The 24,304-nt window shown below is 42.2% G+C and overlaps 1 protein-coding gene across 1 annotated transcript in view; it reads right to left on the reverse strand.

Moving 5' to 3' along the window:
* The window catches only part of grm4 (glutamate receptor, metabotropic 4), a 469,811-nt gene that overhangs the window by 60,985 nt on the left and 384,522 nt on the right, over nucleotides 1-24,304 (reverse strand). The window contains exon 9 of the mRNA XM_031896847.1: nucleotides 22,975-23,946. Coding sequence (XP_031752707.1) covers nucleotides 22,975-23,946 — 972 coding nt within the window. The remainder of the gene's footprint in view (nucleotides 1-22,974; nucleotides 23,947-24,304) is intronic.

The raw sequence follows: 24,304 nt of genomic DNA on the forward strand, positions 1-24,304 counted from the left end.
AGTTCATGTGAGGGGCCACAGCAAGGTAAAATCTTTACCAGCCTCTGCTCCTGCATCAAATAAGGAGAACTCATGACTGGTCCTATGCTGATATAGAACCCGGATGGGATGAACCGGAGCCCGAGCTGTCCACAGTAGATCCTCCACAGTAGGACTGCAGTCCCTCAGTGGGAAAGGCCCTAACACTTCCTAGAGCTCCAGTGAGAGGCAGTTGAGGACTGTCTCCCATATCCAGCACCTCATTCATGCCCGAGTGCAGGAGGCCTATGGCTACTACATGCCTTACGCACCTGAATGGGTGTATGACGAAGTAGAAAAGAAGTTAGGGGAGTGGATATACGGAGAGTTGCTGAGAAGGGAAAGCTGTGGGAGCTGTGGGTAAAAAGGGACGTGGACTTTTCTTACAATCTCATCCGTGAGTGGTGGTTTGGGCGCACCACCTTTAAACCGCTATGTCAGAAGTTGTGGAAAGTTCCAGGAGGAGAAGCACTTTAGCATGAGGAACCTCCCTACAGAGGGTGTATTGACAAACTGCACCCAAATTACTATCTGTCTTTGGAGGACACTATGGCCAAATTCCGCCGGAACATACGAGTTGTTCCAGAGTGGCCCTCTGACTGTTATGTGAGACTGTGTAAGGTGCTCTGCCGGTACGGCGCGTTCTCCTACCTTAGGACGCGCCGGCCGGCAGGCTCGCTCTCGCAAGGGCTGGGTTCGTCGTGGCGTTACTGCGCATGCGCGATGACGCGCTGACATGCGCAGTTGCGCGCCTTGAAGCTTTAGGCGCCATCTTTGTGTAGGTTTTTTGTTTCTTCCGTTTCCTTTTGTTTGGCGCCAAAATCTGCTATTTAAACCCCTTCCTTCAGTCTTTCATTGCCCAAGCTGGCTTCTGGTTATTTATCAGTACCTGCTCAAGTGTTTTGATTGTTATTTCCGGTTTGACCTTTGCCTGTACCCCGACTACGATTCCTGCTACCTGCCTCGAACTTTGCCTGTACCCCAACTATGATTCTTGCTACCTGCCTTGACCTTTGCCTGTACCCCGATTACGATTTTGCCTTCGCCTTGCCGGTACCTGGTATTTTCGTCTGTACTCTGAAAGTTTGCAGGACCCCAGGTTGGACCGCAGCGGAAAGTTCCGGGGCCCCAAAAGGGCGTCGGTGAAGACCGGGAAGGGCTGGGAGTTCCTGCTATACTGGGAGAGTCAGACTTTGCATCCAGCGGTCGCACACTGGTTCCTACCTAACTTGAACGTTATAGACTGTTCTTATTTTCTCCGGTCCCAAGGATGGGAAGGTGCTCCTGAGAATCCATTTTAAGCTGGCCCTATGAACTCACTGATGTTAGAGATATCTAGGGTTAATATTGTCTCCAGAAACCTAACCTGAGATAGCATGAAGTTGCTGCTACATTTTTGTTCCTGTTGATGGGCTATGGTTTAATTTAGAATTTCAGACATTAAGACTTTGTCTGGAACTTGTAAATAGCTGGGTCAATAAGAAAGACTGTTGAGCCCCCACCACACTACAACTTCTACCTCTACCTGTTAAGTGGGATCTTCAAGTGACTTTGTCCTAATCCTACAGTGCATTTAATGCTACTATGAATGCTGGGTTAGGGTGGGAAAGGTTGCAGGTACTGAGTCCATCACTTTCAACCATAATGCCTATATATAACCTGCCTTACTGCTAGTTCATCCAAAGGAAGGCAAAAAAACCCCCATCTGAAGCCTCTTTAATTTGCCGAAGAGGGGAAAAAATTCCTTCCTGACTCCAAGATGGCAATCAGACCAGTCCCTGGATCGACTTGCACTAAGAGCTATCTCCCATAACCTTGTATTTGCCCACTTGCTAAAAAGCCATCCAGCCCCTTCTTAAAGCTATATAATGTATCAGCCAGGGGGAGGGATTCGGGGAGGGAATTCCACAGCTTCACAGCTCTCACAGTGAAAAATCCTTTCCGAATATTTGAACGGAACCTCCCTTCTTCTAAACGGAGAGGGTGCATTGTGTCAGTTGGAAGGACCTACTGGTAAATAAAGCATTAGAGGGGGGCTGTGTCCAGCCATGCTACTGGGAAGACGCATCCTACGGTGCTCCCGGGTCTGAAGGGTAACCCTCCTGCATCCTACCTTGCCGCGGGGCCCACACTGCTTGTGAGCACCAGGGACTATCCCCCAGTCTCTCCACAAGCATTTGAGGCAGATATCACGGCTGTAGGCACCGGCGCTCACGAGAACCAGCTGCAGCCTAGCAGGGCCTCAAAGCCACAGACTAAATTTGGGCGCACATCCGAGCGCGGCCTAGCGCCCACCCAGAACAGCGGGCTAAATCTGGGCGCATCCAAATGCGAACAAGCCCAATTGGTGGACCGGAGACCCAGCTGCGGCCTAACACAGACCCGGAGCCGCAGGCTAAATTTTGGTGCACATTCAAGCGTTTTGTGGCACATTATCCCCCAGAGCCATCTGCAACCTGGATGCTGGGAACTGCCACTGGGTGAATGCAGTATTGACCTCGGGGGCACCCCCCTTCCAACTCCTGACAAGAATCAAAGAGGGGCTTCTCCCTTATAAGCACTGCAGGTTGATGCCAGCTACACCACTAACTAAGCTGCTCACCTCACTACTCAATATCCATAATATCCCGAAAAACTCTCCACACGACAAATTGGCGCAGGTACTAGCCGCCATTGCTAACTGCCAAGCCACATTAACAACCCCCATAGACGAAGTTAAAATTGATCTATCCCTGATAAAAGTGGACTTACAAACTATCTGTGAGCACACAGCAGCAGCTGAAACAAGGCTGAGCACTCTGGAAGACACATGTAATCCACTGCCAGTGCAGATCTCAGACCTAAAACGGCAACTACAATCACAAGCTGACCAACTCGACGACTACGAGAACAGGCAACGCCGAAATAATGTGTGGGTTATGGGACTGCCAGAGGGCACGATGGGGGATTCCCCACCCGACTTTGCAGAAAAATGCCTGCGCACCCTCTTACCAGCAGCATCATTCACCCTCCACTTCTCGGTGGAGAGAGCACACAGGGTGATGGGCAGAACAAGACCCCCAGAGCCCCGCCAAGACCTTTCTTGATCCGTATGCTACACTTCAGAGACAGAGACATTGCTCTCACAAAGCTGGTCACCTAGAATACAATGGGGCAGTGATCACAGTATACCTGCAGAAACAACGTAGCTCTTTAACACTGGTCAAACGCAAACTAAGAGACCTCAACCTTACCTACACAATGCTCTACCCAGCAAAGCTCAAGGTTATCAATGCTAACAAATCTCACTTTTTTACATGGTCTGAAGACGCATTCGAGTGGCTGGAAGCCAGACCTAGACAACAACCCCCGTGCCTGAGAGAATGGGAACACAGTATACAGGTCGACAATTCGGGGCGAGTTGCTGCCTACACAACACGTACCTTTGTGACTGCACAGATAATATGACCCTCCACACCTTTCCACGTGGAAATAGGTCACCAACCGAACGATGCACCCTGACAGGGAAAACCGCACAAGTCCTGACTTCAGGAGTGAACTCCCCCCTTACTACTTTCCACCCTAACTAGAGACTGTAGGGTGATGACAGACTGGATGCCACACACCCTTCTAAGTGAACCACAAGGCAACCAAGACTAAAACATGCAGTCAATAGACCGCCTGATACCTGGCAACTGACCCCCCCAGGACCACGAGTTTATTTACACAGCTGGGGACTCTTCTCCACCACAGAGCTCCTTAGTTAGAACCTAAAGCACACTCAGTGCCTTCCTAGTTAGTTGGCAACCACATTTCCTTGCCAAATTTGTTATGGGTACAAGGCCCGCCCACATGGGGAGGGTTGGGCAGGGTGGGAACCGGGTTTTGTTGGGGCTACTGTTTGTAATGTTAACTACTCTATTTCTTCTTTACTGTCCTTCCCCCCTCCTTCTTCCTTCTACATCCCCAGGATCCACATTAATGGAGACGTGCATGGCAGCATAAGTGGAGGTGTCTGGACTCCAAGTGACCCATCTGGTAAGGCACACTCACTAACAGAATATCTTTTACAATGGGTGACCTAAAAATTGTTTCATGGAACATCAGGGGCTTGAATGACAAAATCAAGCATTCCCTGATCTTGAACTACCTCAAAACCCACAATCCACATATCTGACTATTACAAGAAACACACCTAACAGGCCAAAAAGTTCTGGCTCTGAGAAAACCCTGGGTAGCATACGCATATCATTCTACTTACTCTTCATACAGTAGAGGGACTTCAGTCCTTAAAAGGAAGGGTGTACCCTTCCATTTGGAAGAGCTGCGCACTGACAGGTCTGGCAGATACCAGATAATTTTTTGCAAGATAGCAGGTACCCCAATAACTTTAGTAAATCGGTACATACCACCACCATTCTCTGACACAGTGTTACTCGACATAGCGTCCATACTAGCACAATTACATCCCCAGTCTGCATAGCAGTCGACTTTAACACATACCTGGACCCAGGTTTAGACAAACTACGTCCCTCTACAGCCTCTCCCTCCAAACTTGCAGACTGGCTCATTGCATACAACCTAACTGATATATGGAGGTGGAAGTACCCGCATACCAAAGAATTCACATGCCACTCAACCACCCACCATACCCTAACCAGGATAGATTTAGTATTGGTCTCACCAGACCTTCTCCCCACAGTAAGAGAGATCAAATTCTTACCCCGCACAATATCAGATCACTCACCAGAGTACCTCTCCTTCCAGTTACTTCCACACCCCCACCACAAACAGTGGAGATTGTCACCAGCCTGACTCAAAAACCAAACAGTAGCGGAAGAATCCTCTACCTCACTTCAGAACTATTGGTCAGAAAACACAGGCTCTGCCAGTCCAAATATTGTCTGGGAGGCAAGTAAAGTGGTACTGCGGGGGTTTTAATACCATCCATAACCAAAGCTAGAGGTATAGCTAAAGATCATATAGCCTCCCTAAATCACAATGTAACTCAAGCAGAGCAAAAATTTGTAGACAATCTTAACCTGTAAAACCACGCTGATTTTACGGCAGCCCTCAGACAGGCAGACTTGCATAGACTCTCACCAAGAAACAGTTGTTGTACTCATCCAGTAAATCTTTTGCACTAGAAGACAAAAACTGGAAACCTTTAGCTTTTCTTACCAAAATAGTGGAAAACACTATAGCAGTTCCCAAGGACATTCTCTCCCCACCCGTCATAGCTACAGAATTTGAGAAGTATTACTCAGCCCTATACACCTCCAAGGCGCAATACACAAATGAGAAGCTACAGTCCTACTTAAACACAATCACCCTTCCTCGCTTATCATAACATCAGACAAAATACATGGATAACAACATTACACAGCTAGAAATTGCAGAGGCCATTTTGTCTGTCAGTGGGGAATTCCCCTGGCCCTGAAGGATTTGGTATTGAAAGGTACAGGCTCCACATCCGCCAACTTGTTGCCAAACTACTAGAAACATTTATGTATGCACACGAAAATTTCTTACTCCCGCCCTCCTTCTCCGAAGCCACCATTATTGTACTACCCAAACCAGGCAAAGAGCCCACCCTATGTGCTTCGTACAGGCCCATATCACTTCTAAATACCAAAATTAAGATCCTAGCCAAAGCTCTTGCAAGAAGGTTAGCAAAGGTTATCACTACACTGGTTCACCCAGACCAATCTGGTTTTATGCCCTCTAAGTCCAAGGCCATTAACATACGCTGCCTCTACTTCAACTTGCAAATAAACTATGAAAATGGGGAGTCAGGCTTGGTGTTGTCTCTAAACACCACTAAGGCATTCGATTCCATTGAATGGCCCTACTTGTGGGAGGTTTTAACCAGACTAGGATTTGGCCCTAGTTTTTTTAAATGGATCCGCCTGTTATACAATAGACCCATGGCAAGAATAAAAGTGAATGAAGTATTATCCCCCCTCTTCAGCCTGACCAGAGGGACTAGACAGGAATGTCCCCTATCCCCCTTGCTATTCTCCCTAGCCATAGAACCAATGGCCATATTAATTAGACAGAACCCTGAGATACAATGCCTAAAATACAAAGGCATTAAAGAAAATGCTGACGACACCCTGTTACATTTAGCAGACCCAATAAAATCCTTAGAAACAACCCTTAATACTATCTCGCTCTTTGGGAAATTCTCAGGCTTGCAAATAAACTGGGACAAATCCCAAATCCTTCCACTTTCAGCCCGGGCATCTCAATCTATAGATCCTGCAATTAATCTTAAAACAGTGGACACCTTCAAATATTTGGGCATTAACATACACAACCCCACAAACTTAATTTCCTTAAACCTCCAACCTCTTATACAACAAATGAAGAATACACTATCACGCTGGTCCACACTACCTCTTACACAAATTGGCAGAGTTAATATATGCAAGATGATATACCTTCCCAAATTACTTTATGTTTTCGCAAATTCGCCTTGCTACATTCCCAAAACCACACTACAAACAATAGACCATATACAAGCTGACTTTGTCTGGGCTCAAAAAACTCCAACAGTAGCTAGGACCACACTCCATGCACCAATCTCACAATTAGTATTAGCAATGACCAAGTTTGAACTCTATTACCTCGCAGCACAGGCAACGCATGCCTCAAACAGGAAAACATTTGACACTGAAAATCCAGCTTCTCTATTAGATCTATTAGAAGCACTGTATTTTGGCTCCATTGAATCCCTACATCATGCTCTATACAGGCCTAGCAAATGCCTTTCCCCCTAATTCCCCTTTTAAATTCTACAAAAGAAGCCTGGGACATGATGTATACAATCTCCAACACAAAAAACTCAATTTCACCTGACATATCTTTGTGGCACAACACCCTCCTTAACAACTTTACAACCTTTGAAAATGGAGTGACATGGGCAAGATCAGGGGTCAAACAACTCCATCACTTACTACACGCAGGGTCCCTAAAAACCCGCAAACAACTCCAACAACTACCTGACGGACCTGTCGGTGTTCAGTTACATGCAAATGCAACATCTCTTCCACATACAGTTCCAAAGCAATACTCATCCAATACAATACAAGGTAGTAGAAAATGTAATCTCTGCCCCGGATAAACTGAAAACTCTCTCCAAAGCATATGCAGCAATCACTGCTCACAAATATGACTCCAGACCCAAAGTCAAACTCAAGTGGGAAACAAGTGGCCTCCACCTGGACCCGGATGACTGGGAAGAGGTGGTAGACAATCTCTATTCCCCATTAATAAGCACGAGAGAAATTCAAAATTATACACCAAACCTACTTAACACCTAAGAAACTACACCAGATGGGTCGCTTGGAACACTCCAGATGCCTTTGCTGCAATGAACCTGATGCTGATTTTATTCACCTACTTTGGAACTGGCCAGACATCCAGAGATTCTGGCAACAAGTCATGTGCTTCGTAGCAGACAAACTTTCCTTACCTCAAGTTCTAAACCCAATTTCATGCCTGTTGGGCCTGGTGGACTCCCTATTACCTAAGACAGCTTCCACATCACTTATGAGGGCTCTTTTGTTTTATGCAAAAAAAAAATCTGTGGCTCTACATTGCATAGGTCCCCTATCTCCTACTTTAAATAAATGGATAAAGCTGATAAAATCTCAACTGGAACTCTGCAGGTTAACTTACTTAGCCAGAAGATGCCCACAAAAGTTTGAGAAGATTTGGAACCCATGGCTGGAGTCTCCAGCAACTGCTGTCTAAAATACCATGATACACTCTCCATCTCCTACTCCCTCCTCCCCCTCCTTCTTCCTTCCCTCCTTCTATTCAAACCCCTTGTTTTAAAAAATAAAATCAATAAAAGTTGACTATTAAAAAAAAAAGCATTAGAGAGGTTATTACTGTATATGATCCCCTTATATATTTATACATAGTTATCATGTCACCTCTTATATATTTATACATAGTTATCATGTCACCTCTTAAGCGCCTCTTCTCCAATGTAAACAAACCCAACTTGCCCAGTCTTTCTTCATAACTAAGACATTCCATACTCTTTATCAGCTTAGTTGCCCTTCTCTGGACCCTCACTAATTCAATAATGTCCTGTTTGCGCACTGGAGACCAAAACTGAACAGCATATTCTAGATGGGGCCTTACCAGCACTCTGTAGAGGGGAAGAATTACATCCTCCTCCCGTGAATCTATGCCCCTTTTAATACTGCTCAAAACCTTGTTTGCCCTAGCAGCTGCTGCCTGGCATTGCTTGCTACAGCCAAGTTTATTATCTACAAGGACTCCAAGGTCCTTCTCCTTTATGGATTTGCCTAGTGCAGTTCAATTAAGGGTATAAGTGGATTGCATATTTTTACATCCCAGGTGCATCATCTGCCACTTAGCTGTCCAGATTGCTAGTTTGTCAAGATCTTGCTGCAAGGATACCACATCCTGGATAGAATTGACTGGTCTGCAAAGTTTTGTGTTGTCTGCAAACCCTGATACATTGCTTATAATACCCTTCCCTAAGTAATTTATGAACAAGTTAAACAAAAGTGAGCACAAAACAGCATGCACTCGTCGGACTCCAGGACAGCAAACAAAAGTGGACCCAGTACAGAACCCTGGGGGACCCCACTGAGAACTTTTCTCCAAGTAGAGAATGTACCATTAACAACCACCCTCTGTACCCGATCCTGTAGATAGTTTTCTATCCATGTGCAAACGACCAATAGACCTTAGTTTAGAAAGCAGTTGTTTGTGGAGAATGGTATCAAATGCTTTGGCAGAATCCAAATAGATCACATCTACTGCACCCCCACTGTCCAGCTTTTTACTAACCTCATCATAAAAAGCAATTAAATTGGTCTGACATGACCTGTCCTTTATAAAGCCATGCTGATTATTGCTCATAACTAGAATCAAAGATAATTATATTTAATGTGACAAAATACATATAAAGATGCAAAGTTTAAGCATCCTGGATGTAAATTGTTTAAGGGCCCCAACACTGCCAGCTTAAAAGAGATACTGACACCAGAAATTATACCCTTCTTACAACTGTCTCTATAAAGCTGCTGCCATATTTGTGCAGCAGTAGGCCGTTATCATTAGAAGCTACTGACAGGTTAAGAAGGGACAGTAAGATTTAGGGAATTCAAGTACAGTAGATCAATTACTTACAAAAGCAACCTGATCAGTGAAAAATTATCAACGTGACCTATAGTTAACTTTTTAAGTACATTAATAATTTAAGTTATTATTAATATTATTAGTTATTAGTTTTTTCATGTCATTATCACTTTAAGAACATTAGGGGAGTTCCCAAGCACACACACATTTTAAATTTCAGATATTTATTTACCTTATCGTTTATTTTAAATGCCAGTGTGGTTTAAATTGCATTGCACTATAATTGGCATTGTTGCCTATTCATATTTTCTGCATTTAAATGCATTTAATTTACCAACTCATTTCCAGTCCCTGTATAATAAATCTTGTTTTACTTCATATTTGTGTTGGTATTTACTGGGAATCTTTAGGATGTCATATCTCTAGTATATAAAGACATACCTGTGCCGGTCCTTGCAGGTATATGCCAAAAACTCCTGGTCCAGGACTTCTAATTTCTGGAAAATTTCTGCCTTTCTTGACCCTCCTTTAGCATTCTACTATGGTTTCTTTTTCACTAATTGCAACAGTTTCTAGATCAATTTTGTACCAAGAGTTAATTTCAGTTGCCCTGCATTGTATCACTTGCTTTAAAGGTATCAAACCCCTTTTTGAAGCTATTGAATGTATTTGCCTGTAAAACAGCTTCAGAGTTCTCAGTGTTCTGCTTCTCCATTCTAAGCATTGAAAGTGTGATCTCTATAATGTATCAAGTTGTCTTGAGATAGCAATAACTTCCAACTTAGTAGGGTTGGCAGACAGTTGATTCAATCAGAATGGCACCTTAGAGATCATTGAGAAGTTTATTCCAAACTGTGAAGATCTTGATAACCGTAAACACACAGATATATGTGTGTGTGTGTGTACTAAAATAGAGTCTAGAAGATACTGCTGGGGGTGGAGTTAACAACACAGACAGAAAACTGAAGAAACTAAGGAGGAAGAGATGGGAACTAATGAAATGAAAGGCAAAGCATAAAACAACAATGCATATGAAACACGACACTCCTCGTTTGAAATCTTTAGATTTCAAATTATAAGCAAACTTTAGTAATCGAGTTCTAACATATGCGATGATCACTCTGTCCTGGAGCATCTGAAAAACAAGAGGGAAGGGAAGAACTAGGAAGACAATGCAAACATCAACATTAATACTTGTTGCCATGTCCTGGGGCTTTAGATGGTGCCTGGAACAGAGGACAGTTCATGAGTCTATTTTGGAGACACATTCTTAACTTTGCATAGAAGAAGCAGCAGTTCATCAATTGGTCTGAAGAAGAGCTCAGGTGAGCCTTCTTTAATGACTTTGACCTTCCGCACCTTTCCATCATAACTGGGTATAGTCTTGGAAATCAGACCCATAGGCCAATGATTACTGTGAGCGTCTTTATCTTTCAGCAAAACTATGTCACCTACTTGTAGGTTGGGTTTGCCATTTGCTACGCCTTTGAGAGTTGCAAAGGTGTTCCTTTTTTCAATGAATCCAGAACACATCAGCAAGGTATTGTACCTGTTTCCATTGTCGTTTGTGAACATTGGGGCAATCAAAATCTCCGGAAGGAGTAGCAGCAATTCCAATTTTTTGAGTGAGGAGAGTGGCAGGAGTCAGCAACACTGGGAACTCTGGGTCTAAAGAAACAGGAATCAGAGATCTGGCATTGATTATAGCAGACACCTCTGCAAGTAGGGTGATTAAGAAAGGGTGATGAAAGAATTACATCATGGGTGAGATTTGTGGTCAAGCAGCATAGAATCCAAGATTTTTCTTGCAATCCCAATAATGCGTTCCCAAGATGGGTTAAATTCCCATCTGCACCTATTTTCGCTCAAGAAATTTTCCACTCTTTGTGCTCCTGTAAAATTAGTTCCACAATCAAATCTCAGTAACTTTACAGGTCCTTGTAAAGAGACAAATATTCGGAAGGCATTAATAAAGCAAGAAGAGTCCATAGATTCTATAACTTTAATGTGCACTGCATGAATGCTTAAGCACGTAAATAGCACGGCCCATCGCTTATTATTAGCGACTCCACCATGAGTCCTGCGTGTGACTATAGACCGGGGCCAAAAACATTTATGCCAACATTGGTAAAGGATAGTTCAGTACTTAATCTGTCGGCTGGGAAATCTGTCATCTGTTGTTGCTGTTGTCTTCCTCTTAATTTTTGACACTTCACACATTTGTGGAGTATGGAGGATATATATGTTTTCATTCCGACAATCCAGAAACCTGCAGATCTTACTGCACCTTCAGAAAAATGACGGCCCTGGTGCTGAACTTGCTCATGGTAATGTCTAACCAGCAGAGCAGTAATGTGATGACGGCCTGGAACAATGAAGGGGTTTATCATTGCTGTACAGGTTGGACTTTCCTAGACGACCACAGACTCGAAGTAACTTGTGGTTATCAAGCACTGGGTTTACTTTAAACATTGGGGTTCCCTTAGAAAGGCTGAGTCCCTTAGATATGTCATCTACCTCCTGTGAATACATTTCATGTTGGACACATTGAATATTGATATTTTCTGATAAAGATCTTCTCAATTGCTGGAGGTCCCTTGCAGATATGCCACCTGCGACACTCCTTGCGTTCCACAGTACTGTTTGCAAAGTGATGAGCAATGTGAATGAGTCATGCGATAGCCCATACAACAGAAGACCACTTTGAAAATTGTTCAAAACGGTAAGAACTCAACTTTATACTGTGACAGCAATATCTCTGATTTCCTCCTACAGCCTGCACCACTGCATTCTTTTCTGCTCCGTTTTGCGTGTCACCCGGCTGCCATTTTGCCGGGTGACGTCATTGAGAGCGCGCGCCTGACCTCTTCAAGGGTTTTTTTTTTCAAGCTTCTGCTTTTTTAAACAAAGCTGTACAGACAGTTTTTTCCTTAAAATGAAACTGTTAGGGCATTAAACAACAATAAAATTAAACAGAAATGAAGTGTACATTGCTTAAGTATTTCAGCAAACACTGTTTAAGCTTACAAGACTCACTTATAAAATACCTGCAGATCAGATTCAGCGGTGAAAAGGTTAAACTTTCCTGCCTGCATCAATAACTTTGGTTTGAAGGGGACATATAAATGTGGCAAAAAGAGATGCACCACTTGTTCTTATGTAGCCCCCAAGAAATTACATATAGAGGGTATACCTACGGTTAGGGAATTTATTAATTGCCGTTCCATTTATGTGGTTTATTTATTGGTGTGTCCTTGTAATAAGTGGTATATAGGGAGAACCATCAGATCCATTGGTACTAGAATAAGGGAACACATACGTAATATTAAGTTAGGCAAAAATAACCATGGGGTCTCGCGACACTTTAAGATGGTACATAATTGCGGTCCCACTGGGCTGGTGTTTTTGGCATTAGAACAAATCTCCTCTAACATTAGAGGGGGTGATAGATTCATTAGATTACATCAGCATGAGACCTACTGGATTTTTAAACTGAACACATTACAACCTCATGGTTTAAACATAGAGCTAGATTTGGCAGCATTTTAGTTTAGCTTTTGTTTTTGTACAATTTTGTGTTTTGTTTTATTTTTACTTATGAGAAGGAAAGGAAGGTGAGAAGGTTAAAGGAATTAATGGTAAAGCGAAAAAGGGAGGGAAATAGAGAAAAAGGGGGAAAAAAAAAAAACTGGCCAGGGGGGACTCATGGGATTTGTATGCAGCTCCTCTATATGGTGGGTGGATCACAACCACACTGATTATGTCACTACTCCCTCCTCCTTTCCCCATTGGTTTATACTTAATGTGCACCTATGTTCTTTGGGTCAGCTGTATCTCATCTTAATTACCATTTTATGCATGTGATTTGCTAGTAAAAGATGTTGTTTTTACATCACATTTTTATTGCTCCTGATGAAGCGTGGCGGACACGTGAAATGCGTAGAGCTATTTGTGATACGTTTTGTTCTTATCCAGATACTGTAAGTAGCCTGTACTGCAGCAGGACTATTTTTAATAAAGGGTATTACACTATATTCTGTTTTTATCTTTTGCTTTCCCAAACTAAATGGAGATCTTGAACCTACCTCTATCAACAGTGGATTTCACTTACCTCTGCATATCTTAACTACCATCTGGTGAGTGTGCAACTACACCACTCTGCCATTTGTATATTTTATGTGCACTTTGCTATTATTTGGAGTTATAGGCATAACTCTTTCATTACAGTTTCATTAACTTTTGAAACATATTGCACTATTTTGTATTTTTATTTTTTATTTTTCATGCGCTTCCAACACACTGGGTCTGCACATGGTAAAAGAGTTCAATCGTCTGCTGTGTAGAGAAGAGATTCATCTCAAGTGAGCATGCTCATTAAAACGGCTTGGAACTGGGCATGTGCACCACGCCAGGCAGACAAGGAGATTCTGAAGGGAGCGGGGAGAGGGAGTTATCCAGCTCTGCAGTGAGAGAAACTCCAAGGGATCACTGCAGCTTCAGTGTTTGCTTTTGAGGGACAGGAGTGGCAGGTATTTAAACTAAAATTTTTGGTTGGGGGTTTGACATGTCCTTTAACCAGATCAAATGTAGAATCTGCATGGCTTAAAACGGATGTACCATTCAAGAATTCAGGTGGAGATGACCATGAAATGTCCTGAAATGCAGCAGCTGGTACTTCACGGTTCTGTAATCTGCAGGGTTGAGGTCAGTAGGTATGTAGTGCCATTGATCAGGTGTGGAAAACTTTCTAATGTGCTCCACTCTATTGCCAACATACACATAACTGTTTTGTTTGATTGTGTATGTATCCCAACACTATCTTGCTGTTGGTATAAAAGTCAAATGAATGAATTTCAAAGTCTACTTCACGTTTTATAAGCTCAGCAATTTCGACAGCTAATATGGCTGCACAGAGTTCAAGCCTTGAAACAGTATGTGCAGGCTTTGGAGTAAGCTTGGCCTTACCCAGGATGAAACCAGCACTTACTTTACCACTTGGATTTGTAAGCCTTTAAATAAGCTACTGCAGTTATGGCTTCAATGGATGCATCTTGTAAAGGATTTCCAACAGTGTAGCAGTGTGGTATCTAAAGTTGTTCCAATGATTTCAGGGACTTTGTCCATGATTCCCATCTTTGTTTTTTCTCTTTGGGTAATGGGCTATGTGTTTTCAGAAGTAAGTTGTCTTAGCAGTATCTTACCATATATGGTAAAGAGTGCTGTGAAACCCAGAGGAACATAAATGCTGTTTAACACAGACAAAACTCCTCATTTCATGAAGGGCTTGCCATAGGCTGCTATTGGAATGTGAATATGCCTTGCTTGACATCCCAAAGCAATCCAAGGCTGCGTTGCATGAGTGAAAGGCTCTCATTACCTTGTCACTGTTAGTAACAATTTTGTGAAGTCTGAGATTGGCTGTGGCAAGCATTGCCCGAGTTCTGGTCCGAAGATAGATTGCTTCTTCTCCTTTTTTTCTTTCAAAAAACTGACGTGCATCAGAGCCAAACTCTCTTTCACCAACTTGAGCAGTTTTTCTCAAGCTATAAATTGCTACTGTGGGTGAAAGGCTGTTACCGAAAACATGTACTTTTATCGGGTAGTCTATCACTTCATTGTTGACATCATTATTGCGGTACCATCGGAACCTGAGGAAGTTTATATTGTCTTCAAGAACAATGAAACAGTGAAACATGTGCTGAACATCAGCCATCAAAGCAACTAATCAGGGTCGGACTGGCCCACCAGGATACTGGGAAAACACACGGCCGACCTTCCCCAATGACAGCAGGGCTCATCGTCACTCTCCCTGCCAGAATGATGCCCTCCCCCCTGACAGCCTTTCAAGGGTGATAAAGAAATTTAAAGATTCCACTGTGGAACGCACAGCCATCTCTAATTTTTTTCGCAGAGGCAGAGCATGATGATGTAATTCTGCTTGTGTACAAGTGAGCAATGCTTTTGATCTTAATTATTTTCAGCACTTATCTTACTGGCATATCTGGGGTTAATTTAGTTTTTGTCCATTTTCTATGCCGATCTTACTAGCAATTCTGGGGTTAATTTATTTATTGTCCATTTTCGGCACTGATCTTAGCCAGCATTACTGACATGTCCAAGGTTAATATACTTGTTTATTTCTTACTGGCATTTCTGGGGTTAATATGCTCATATTTTGTTGAGACAGCCCTGCTTGTGGATGTACATAGCAGGGGGTGTGGAGTTGCGTGCACATGGGGGTCATGGGGCCTGCAGCAGCTGGCATGCTTATTATATGGTGGGCCCCTGGGGTGAGATTCTCTGGTGGGCCCCTAGGTACCCCAGTCCAACACTGCAACTGATTCTTGCCTGAAACTAAACAGAACTCCTACAAGGTTGTTGCTCAGTGAGAAGGTCGTTAAGGGAAACACCTTGATATCTTATGCTTGAGTCAAAGACTCTGATCTGGTCTGGTTTACGAGGATGGTACACACCAAAACATGGAAGGTATCAACATTCCTTTCCCTTCTTTAATGTTGGTGCAGGCTCAGCGTGATCTCTTTCAAACAACTTCAACAAATAGTTTTTTCATCTCAGGTTTCCTGTTTAGGGTGCGCTCTAAAGAAATAAACCATGTTTCAGAAAGCTGACTATTATTTGGTAGTCTCCTTCTAGGGACACAAAATGGTAGGGGTGCTACCCAGCTATTGTAGTCATCCTGGTAGAACCCCTTGTCTTCCATTGAGGTTGCCAACTCATTGTCTTGAGTGGTTACATCGAAAACTATGGTGCCAAGGTTTTGACCTTGTGTGATACACTATTGCATACTTTCACTGCATAGTCTTTCCTTCACACAGTAGTGGTGTGGACACTGTTCAAAAGAAGTATTGCGTCCAATTTGGTAGAATGTATGTCTTAAAGAAAGAAACCATAGTAGGCCTTCTAATTTGGTCTGTTTCCTCCCCACCTTTCTTTGCTACAGGAGGGTTATCTGTGGACATAGAGGGACTGCTTGTACGTGATCATTACTGTTGCATTCTGTGCACTTAATAGTAGTCTTACAGTCTTTAGCTAGGTGCTCTGTGGAGGCACAGCATTTGAAGCAGATCCCAAATTTTCTCAAGAGTTCCTTATGCTCTTGCAGGGTTTTTTTCCTGAAGCCAATACATATCCTGAGCCCATGTGGTTTGTTGTGTAAGGGGCATTGACAATTTGGGTTCTCAATGTTGTTGCTCAATCAGTCCTTTGAGGGACTGTAGTAGGTGCAGATAGAACTTCAGTCCTTTTTACTGACACTGGATGTCTGTGGTCTCTGTGTGTAATGCGTGGGCACGTGGGCTTGTGGGCTTTGGAGTAGGTCGACGAAGAGGGTTGAATTCACCAGAGGCAAAACTTAGGTCATTCTTAGTGTCTGCAATTTTCCTGATAAACTCACAGAAGTAGGAAAAGGGAGGAAATGAAACCTGGTTTCTTCCTTGTTCTTTGATCCAAGCGATGCCCACCTTTCCTGAATACTGTATGGTAGCTTGAAAACTATTGGGTTGACTCCATGGGCGGCGTCAAAGTAACTAAGGCCAGGGAGATGGATGTCAGCCTTGGAGCGTTGGAGCTCCAAAAGAAGGTCACTGAGCTCTTGAAACTTTAAATTGTCCTTGCCAGATATCTTTGGGAAATCTTGCAACCTTTTGAATAAGGCATCCTCCATTGCTTCTGGCCTGTGAAAGCTATGCTCAAGTCTGTTCCAAGCAGCATTAAGTCCTGCAGCAGGGTTGTCAATATGCACTGCTTTGTATGTATTTAACAAACTGCAACAAATCTGTGTTTTCAGGCCTTGGATTTATGGCTTCAGGTGGAACAGAGTTGGAAACAAAGGCTGGTGCATAAGCATTCAGCCCTTGACACTGGTTTAGAGTCCATGGATGTGTTGGGTTGCAGCTGTGGAGCAGTGGCTAGATGTACTGGAGCATAAATATATACAGTAGATTGTCTTGAGATGCAGCAATGGTTTTAAATGATGCAGACATGGTGACTGGGAGCTGTAGTTTTGGAGAAGTATCTGAGTCTGCCATGTTAGATGCAACTGAATGTCTGTTGGGCTGCCACAATTTCTTTCACTCTCATTAGCCTGTTGTCCAAAACTTTCAGCCTTGCCAGAGCTGTGGCGTGCTCACACTGCTTTTCCAATGCCTCCATTTCTGCTTTCTTGCAAGCGGCTTCTACTTCCATTTCTACTTTTTGTGTGTACATAGTTACATAGGGTTGAAAAAAGACCATTGTCCATCAAGTTCAACCCATCCGAGTAAACCCAGCACACAACCTATACTAACCAATCTATACACTCACATACATAAACTATATATACAACCAGTAATACTAACTGTAGATATTAGTATCACAATAGCCTTGGATATTCTGCTTGTTCAAAAACTCATCCAGGCCCCTCTTAAAGGCATTAACAGAATCTGCCATTACAACATCACTAGGAAGGGCATTCCACAACCTCACTGCCCTCACCGTGAAAAACCACCTACGCTGCTTCAAATGGAAGCTCTGTTCCTCTAATCTATAGGGGTGACCTCTGGTGCGCTGATTGTTTTTATGGGAAAAAAGAACATCCCCCAACTGCCTATAATCCCCTCTAATGTACTTATACAGAGTAATCATGTCCCCTCGCAAGCGCCTCTTTTCCAGAGAAAACAACCCCAACCTCGACAGTCTAACCTCATAGCTTAAATCTTCCATCCCCTTAACCAGTTTAGTTGCACGTCTCTGCACTCTCTCCAGCTCATTAATATCCTTCTTAAGGACTGGAGCCCAAAACTGCACTGCATACTCAAGGTGAGGCCTTACCAGGGACCTATAAAGAGGCAAAAATATGTTCTCATCCCTTGAGTCAATGCCCTTTTTTTATACAAGACAGCACTTTATTTGCTGTAGTAGCCACAGAATGACACTGCCTGGAATTAGACAACTTGTTATCTACAAAAACCCCTAGATCCTTCTCCATTAAGGATACCCCCAACACACTACCATTCAGTAGATAGTTCGCGTTTATATTATTTTTACCAAAGTGCATAACTTTGCACTTGTCAACATTGAACCTCATTTTCCAGTTTGCTGCCCAGTTTTCCAATCTTGTCAAATCGCTCTGCAAAGCGGCAGCATCCTGCATGGAACTTATAGTTTTGCACAATTTAGTGTCATCAGCAAAAATAGAAACAGTACTCTCTATGCCCACCTCTAGGTCATTAATAAACAAGTTAAAAAGCAAAGGACCAAGGACTGACCCCTGTGGTACTCCACTAACCACACTGGTCCAATTAGAAAATGTTCCATTTACCACCACTCTTTGTACTCTATCCTTCAGCCAGTTCTCTATCCAATTACAAATATTATGTTCTAGGCCAATATTCCTCAATTTGATCATTAACCTTCTGTGAGGTACTGTATCAAACGCTTTAGCAAAATCTAAGTAGATGACATCAACTGCCATTCCAGCATCAAGGTTCCTGCTCACCTCCTCATAAAAGGCAACTAAATTAGTCTGGCAAGATCTGTTACGCATAAAACCATGCTGGCACAAACTAATAGTATTGTGAATTGCAATGTATTCAACTATCCTATCCCTTATTACCCCTTCCAGAAGCTTTCCTACTACTGATGTCAGACTAACAAGCCTATAGTTTTCAGGCTGAGAACGAGATCCCTTTTTAAATAATTGCACCACATTAGCAATTCGCCAGTCTCTCGGCACCATGCCAAACCTCAACGAATCCTGAAAAATTATGTGAAGAGGCTTGGCAATCACAGCGCTCAGCTCATTTAATACCCTGGGATGAATCCCATCCGGTCCTGGACCTTTGTGTAGCTTCTGCTTCCATTTCTACTTTCTTGCATGCAGCTTCTGCCTCCATTTCTACCTTCCTTTGGGTGAAGGCTGCCTGAACCATAACAGCTTCTGAGTTGGTGCGTGCCTTTAATAAGTTGTTGGCTGAGGATGGAAGTTCTTGATTGTAGGGATTTGGAGGATGTTGTGGAGTGTCTCCCAGATACAGAATGATGAGATCTGGATTCATGAAGTTATGTGAGTCTCACTTCTGCCTTTGTCTTTGTTTGTGATACTAAGCTGTCTCTGTTTAGATTCAACTTATCAAATTCCTTTACTTCTTTCTGTGACTCTGAAGTCACTGAAGTTGGTATCTTGGTACAATTGCTAGTAACTCTCATAGGTAGCAATTAATTGTTTAAGAGTGCCTTCAAGTTGCAGTGGATCAAAGGCAGGTTGAAAAACAGCAGACATACAGTTTACAGTTTTAGACTATTAGTGGTTAATACTAGAAAGCAATACTTCTTAATCCGTCTCAAACATTTGTTCAGACTTCCAAGTCAATTTGGTTGTAAGCTTTGATTTTGCACTGGGTTCAAGGTTTAATTCCTGACAGCACCCCGGATTTCTACTGGAGGCGCCCCAAGTCCACCCCCATTCTGTACTGTGTTTAAGTTGCTGTATTCCTAGTGTCCTAGTATAACATCTCACATTATATTCCAGAGCTATCAAAATATCTTTTGACTGTTCTGCCTCTCCATTCCAAGCATTGAAAGTATGATCTCTTATCAAGTTGTCTTGAGACAGCAATAACCTCAGTAGTGTTGGCAGACATTTGAATCAGAATGGCACCTTGCAGATCACTGAGAAGTTTATTCCAAACTGTGAAGATCTTGATAACAGTGAACACTCAGGTCAAAAGATGATGATCCACTCTAGCAAATATATGTGTGTACAGGTATGTGATCCCTTAATCTGGAAACCCGTTATACAGAAATTTCAAAATTATGAAAAGGCCATCTCACATAGACTCCATTATAAGCAATGTATATATAATATAATTATAATTAATATAATGTATATAATTAATCCTTATTGGAGGCAAAACAATCCTGTTGGGTTTATTCAATGTTTAAATGATTTTTAGCAGACTTAAGTTATGGGGATCCAAATTACGCAAAGATCCCTTATCCGGAAAACCTCAGCATTCTGGATAACAAGTCACATACCTGTACTAAAATGGAGTCTAGAAGATACTGCTGGGGGGTGGAGTTAACAACACAGACAGAAAACTGAGGAAACTACGGGGGGAGAGATGGGAACAAAGGAAAGTGGAAAGGGAAGTTTGAGAACAAACTTCATGTTGGGTTGAAATCTGATCTGTTGTTGGCTCCGCACACTTTTCAAACCTTGGACAACAGTTAAATAGTAAAAACCACTGTGCCAGGTTTGGGGACCCTGGTTTTAATAGTGTCTGAATGGCAGCAATTTCAATTTCCCCACTGAAAGTCAACAAGTGACATCTGATTGGTGGTTGGGGGCTCCACCAACTTTTTCTAACCTGGAATTGCAGTTACTCAGTGACTAACTATGCAGAGTTTAGGGACCCTAGGATTAGTAATTAAAGAACGGCAGTTGTTTGAATTTAAACCAATACAAGTCAACAGGTAAATTGTGATTGGTGGTTGGTGGGGGTGCCCACTTTTTCTAACCTTGAGTCGAAGTCACCCAGTGACAAACAGTGGGCACCCTAGCATAAATAGTGTAAGAATGGCAGCATTTTACACTTCACCATTATACTTCACCATATGAAAGTAAATAGGTGAAATGTGACTGGCTGTTGGTGGCTCCACCCACTTTTTCTAACTTTGAACAGCAAATATCCAGTGACAAATATGAAATTTGCAATGAAATTTAATGGGTGGAAATGGATTGGCTGTTGGTGGCTCCGCTCACTTGTTCTAATCATGAATACATAGTCAGCCAGTGACTGACTGTGCAAAGTTTGGGAACCCTGACATAAATAGTGTGAGAAAGGCAGCATTTTAAATTTAAACCAAAAAAATTCAATAAAAGAGTCTGATTGGCTGTTGATGGCTCCACCCACTTTTTAAAACCTAAAAATGCAGTTCCCTAGTGACCCTGGTGTTAATACTGTGCGAATGGCAGCAGGTTCAAGTTCCCCATTGAAAATTAATAGTTAAAATCTGATTGGCTGTTGGTGGTTCCACCCAGTTTTTCTAACGCTGAACCGCAGTTACCTGGTGACTAGCTCTGCAAAGTTTGAGGACCTTAGTATTAATATTTAAAGAATGGCAGCAGTTTAAATTTAAATATATGAAGTCTACAGGTGAAATCTGATTGGCTGTTGTTGACCCCACCCACTTTTCTAAAATTGGAACATAGTCACCCAGTGACAAACTGTGTAAAGTTTGGGGACCCTGACATTAAACATGTGAGAATGGCAGCAGTTAAAATTTCCCCACAGAAAGCAACAAAATAAATGTGATTGGCTTTTGGTGGCCCCACCCACTTTTTCTAACCTAGTCATCCAGTGACTGGATCTGCATTTCTGTTCTGCAGGTGTAAGACCTAGAATCATATATTTTTACATAAAGGTAAGGCTACTTACATTAGCAACCAAGCAGTAGTTTTGAAGTCAGAATGGCCTTTGGTCGCAAGGGATTCCAACAATTCAAACTCTTATTTCCTACACCAATCCTTTCAGCCATACAGTTAGCTTCCTAAGCTCCCCCTGTTTATTCAAAGTTGTACATGTCACAGGTAAAATTTCTAAGAAAATTGGGATACCTTTTCTTAATGTTAGATCTCTTAAGTTGTTTTCTTCTTACTAATATTTTTTCCTATAACTTTTGTCATGTGTACCAGTATGTACCAAGACATGGCCAGCCCCACCCAATAATGTGGTTTATTTATAAACAGTGGGTAAATTTGCTCCTGGTAGTAACCCATAGCAACAAATCAGTCTTCCTAGAGTGATGCATGCTTGTGTTTTCAGGGAAATGGTAATTTTCAGAACAGTAGTTTTCAGAAAGTAACTGCTACGTGCGTAATAGTGTGCGCTTATATCAAGTGCGGCGGAAATTATCGCACATGCGTTAAAATATCACTTAAAATCGCTCATCGCCAGGTAAATAACGCCAAAAACATCGCTTCTTAATTCAAACAATTGTCCTTTCAGTGAATCAATCATTAACTAGCAAAAAATAACAAGTGATAATATTTTTAACGCATGCTATAAATATCACTCGTTTTTTCAACCTTTAGTGAATTGGCCCCAATGTGTCTACCCCATCATTCACATGCTAAACCCTGGTACTAGGGAGACAGAAAACTATTTGGTGTAGCGATCCAGACTATAGATTGTCTTATCTGTTTAAGCCTTGCTCTACTTTCCTCCACACCACTACAAGATAGGCTAGTCGAGTTGTTAGAAAGATCGGTCCAATTTATACTATCTGTTTAGGTGCAACTTATCAAACCCCATCCACCTCAAAACTAAGGTAAATGCAAAGTATTGCAGCTTCTGGTAAACTTGCTGTAAGTCCTTTAGCTTGCACACATTGCTATTTAGTATCTGAGAAATCTAAATCTGTACCAAAAATTTAAATAAACAACTCTTACTTAAAATAACAGTTAATAAAAATAACACTTTTTTGTTGATTTGTTTGTTGTAGTTGCATTATCCAGCTTGGAGAAGGTGGAATGTACCAGAGAAACATAGAGGGCAGCTGCGGTTTGCACATTATTCTCAAGTGCATAATCTGGAAGTGGCTTAGGTCTACTGGTCATAGGAGATAAAGCAGTCCTATGGCCTAAACCTAGGCCATATTTTGCAGGCTTTAGTTATGCTTTAATGCCATTTAATATATAAAACTTCATGTTTTGCTGTTTCTAATTGAAGCACAATTATTTTTATATTTTTTGTTTCTCCAAAACCAACAGACTAATAAATTAACAACATGCATCACAATTCAATAAATTCATATATGAATATAGAAGTTTAGTAAATAACACAATTTTACCTTTTCAGCAGACTGAGCAGTGCCAAAAAAGATTGGAATGAAGGCCAGCCATATGATGCAGGTTGTGTACATGGTAAATCCAATAGGCTTTGCTTCATTAAATGTTTCTGGGACCCCACGGGTTTTGATGGCATAAACTGTACAAGTGACCATCAGAAGCATGCTGTAACCCAGCAGACAGATGAGGGAAAGATCTGAGATGTCACATTTCAGAACTCCTCTCGTTAACTGGGGATCGGGTGTGCGCTGATTCTCATAGTCTACAATGGGCCTGGAAGGATCAACCAAAAACCACACAAGAACTCCAAGAAGTTGAATTGATGAGAGACTTGCAGTAATGACCAACTGAGAGGATGGGCTAATATATCGAGGAGCACTAACAGATCTTTTCCCCTGTTCAAATATACGATATATGCGGTTTGTCTTAGTTAGTAAAGCAGCATAGCTGATACTCATTCCCAAGCCCAAGAACACCCTTCTTAGGGAGCAAGTTCCAAAACCTGGTTGTGCCACCATTATGAATGTGTTTACATAGCACAAGAAAATACCAGACAGAAGGACATAACTGAGCTCACGGCCTGAGGCTTTAACAATAGGTGTGTCATTGTATCGCATAAAGGTGCCTACTACAACAAGCGTGGCAATGATTCCTAAGACAGCAAGCAGCAGGGGCACCACAGCCCAAGGTGAACTCCACTCCAACTTGATAATAGGAATTGGTATGCAGGAAGTGTGGTTGACATTTGGTCGCATGTGAAGGGGGCAACGTTTGCAGGTGTAGGTATCAAGCTGGTACTGGTATCCATCACATCTCTCACAATGCCAGCAGCAGGGAATACCTTTCACAACTTTCTTGCGCTCTCCAGGGCGACAGGGTTGACTGCAGATAGAGGGTGGGATCTTAGGCAAGTGGCTTGATGAGACAGAAGAACTAGAGGATGAGGACAAGTCTGGCCAGTGCATTTGATCAATCTTTAAAAGTAGACAAGGAAAATAAAGTCAGTTACTGTTAGAAAAGGATAACTTAAGAAGAGAAAGAACAATGAAAACAAAAAATGATTTTTTAATTCAGGTAAAATAAAAATAGAAGTGAGATGCTCATAGTCTCAGTTCTTCTTTGAATGTGAACTGTAATGTGAATATCACACATTTTCAGTCAAGCCTTGCTCAATCAGCCAAGATAAGTTAGTATTTATTAACTAAAATTATCCAATGTTGGTTCAAGAACTGATTGATTTGCCACACATGCCACAGTTGGGGATTTTTTTTGTGTATGTGTGTTTGGTCTCAATATTTAACCCTTTTACTGCCAACGACGTCCGACATACGT

Source organism: Xenopus tropicalis, chromosome 2 (assembly GCF_000004195.4).
Source record: "Xenopus tropicalis strain Nigerian chromosome 2, UCB_Xtro_10.0, whole genome shotgun sequence".
Classification (NCBI taxonomy): domain Eukaryota; kingdom Metazoa; phylum Chordata; class Amphibia; order Anura; family Pipidae; genus Xenopus; species Xenopus tropicalis.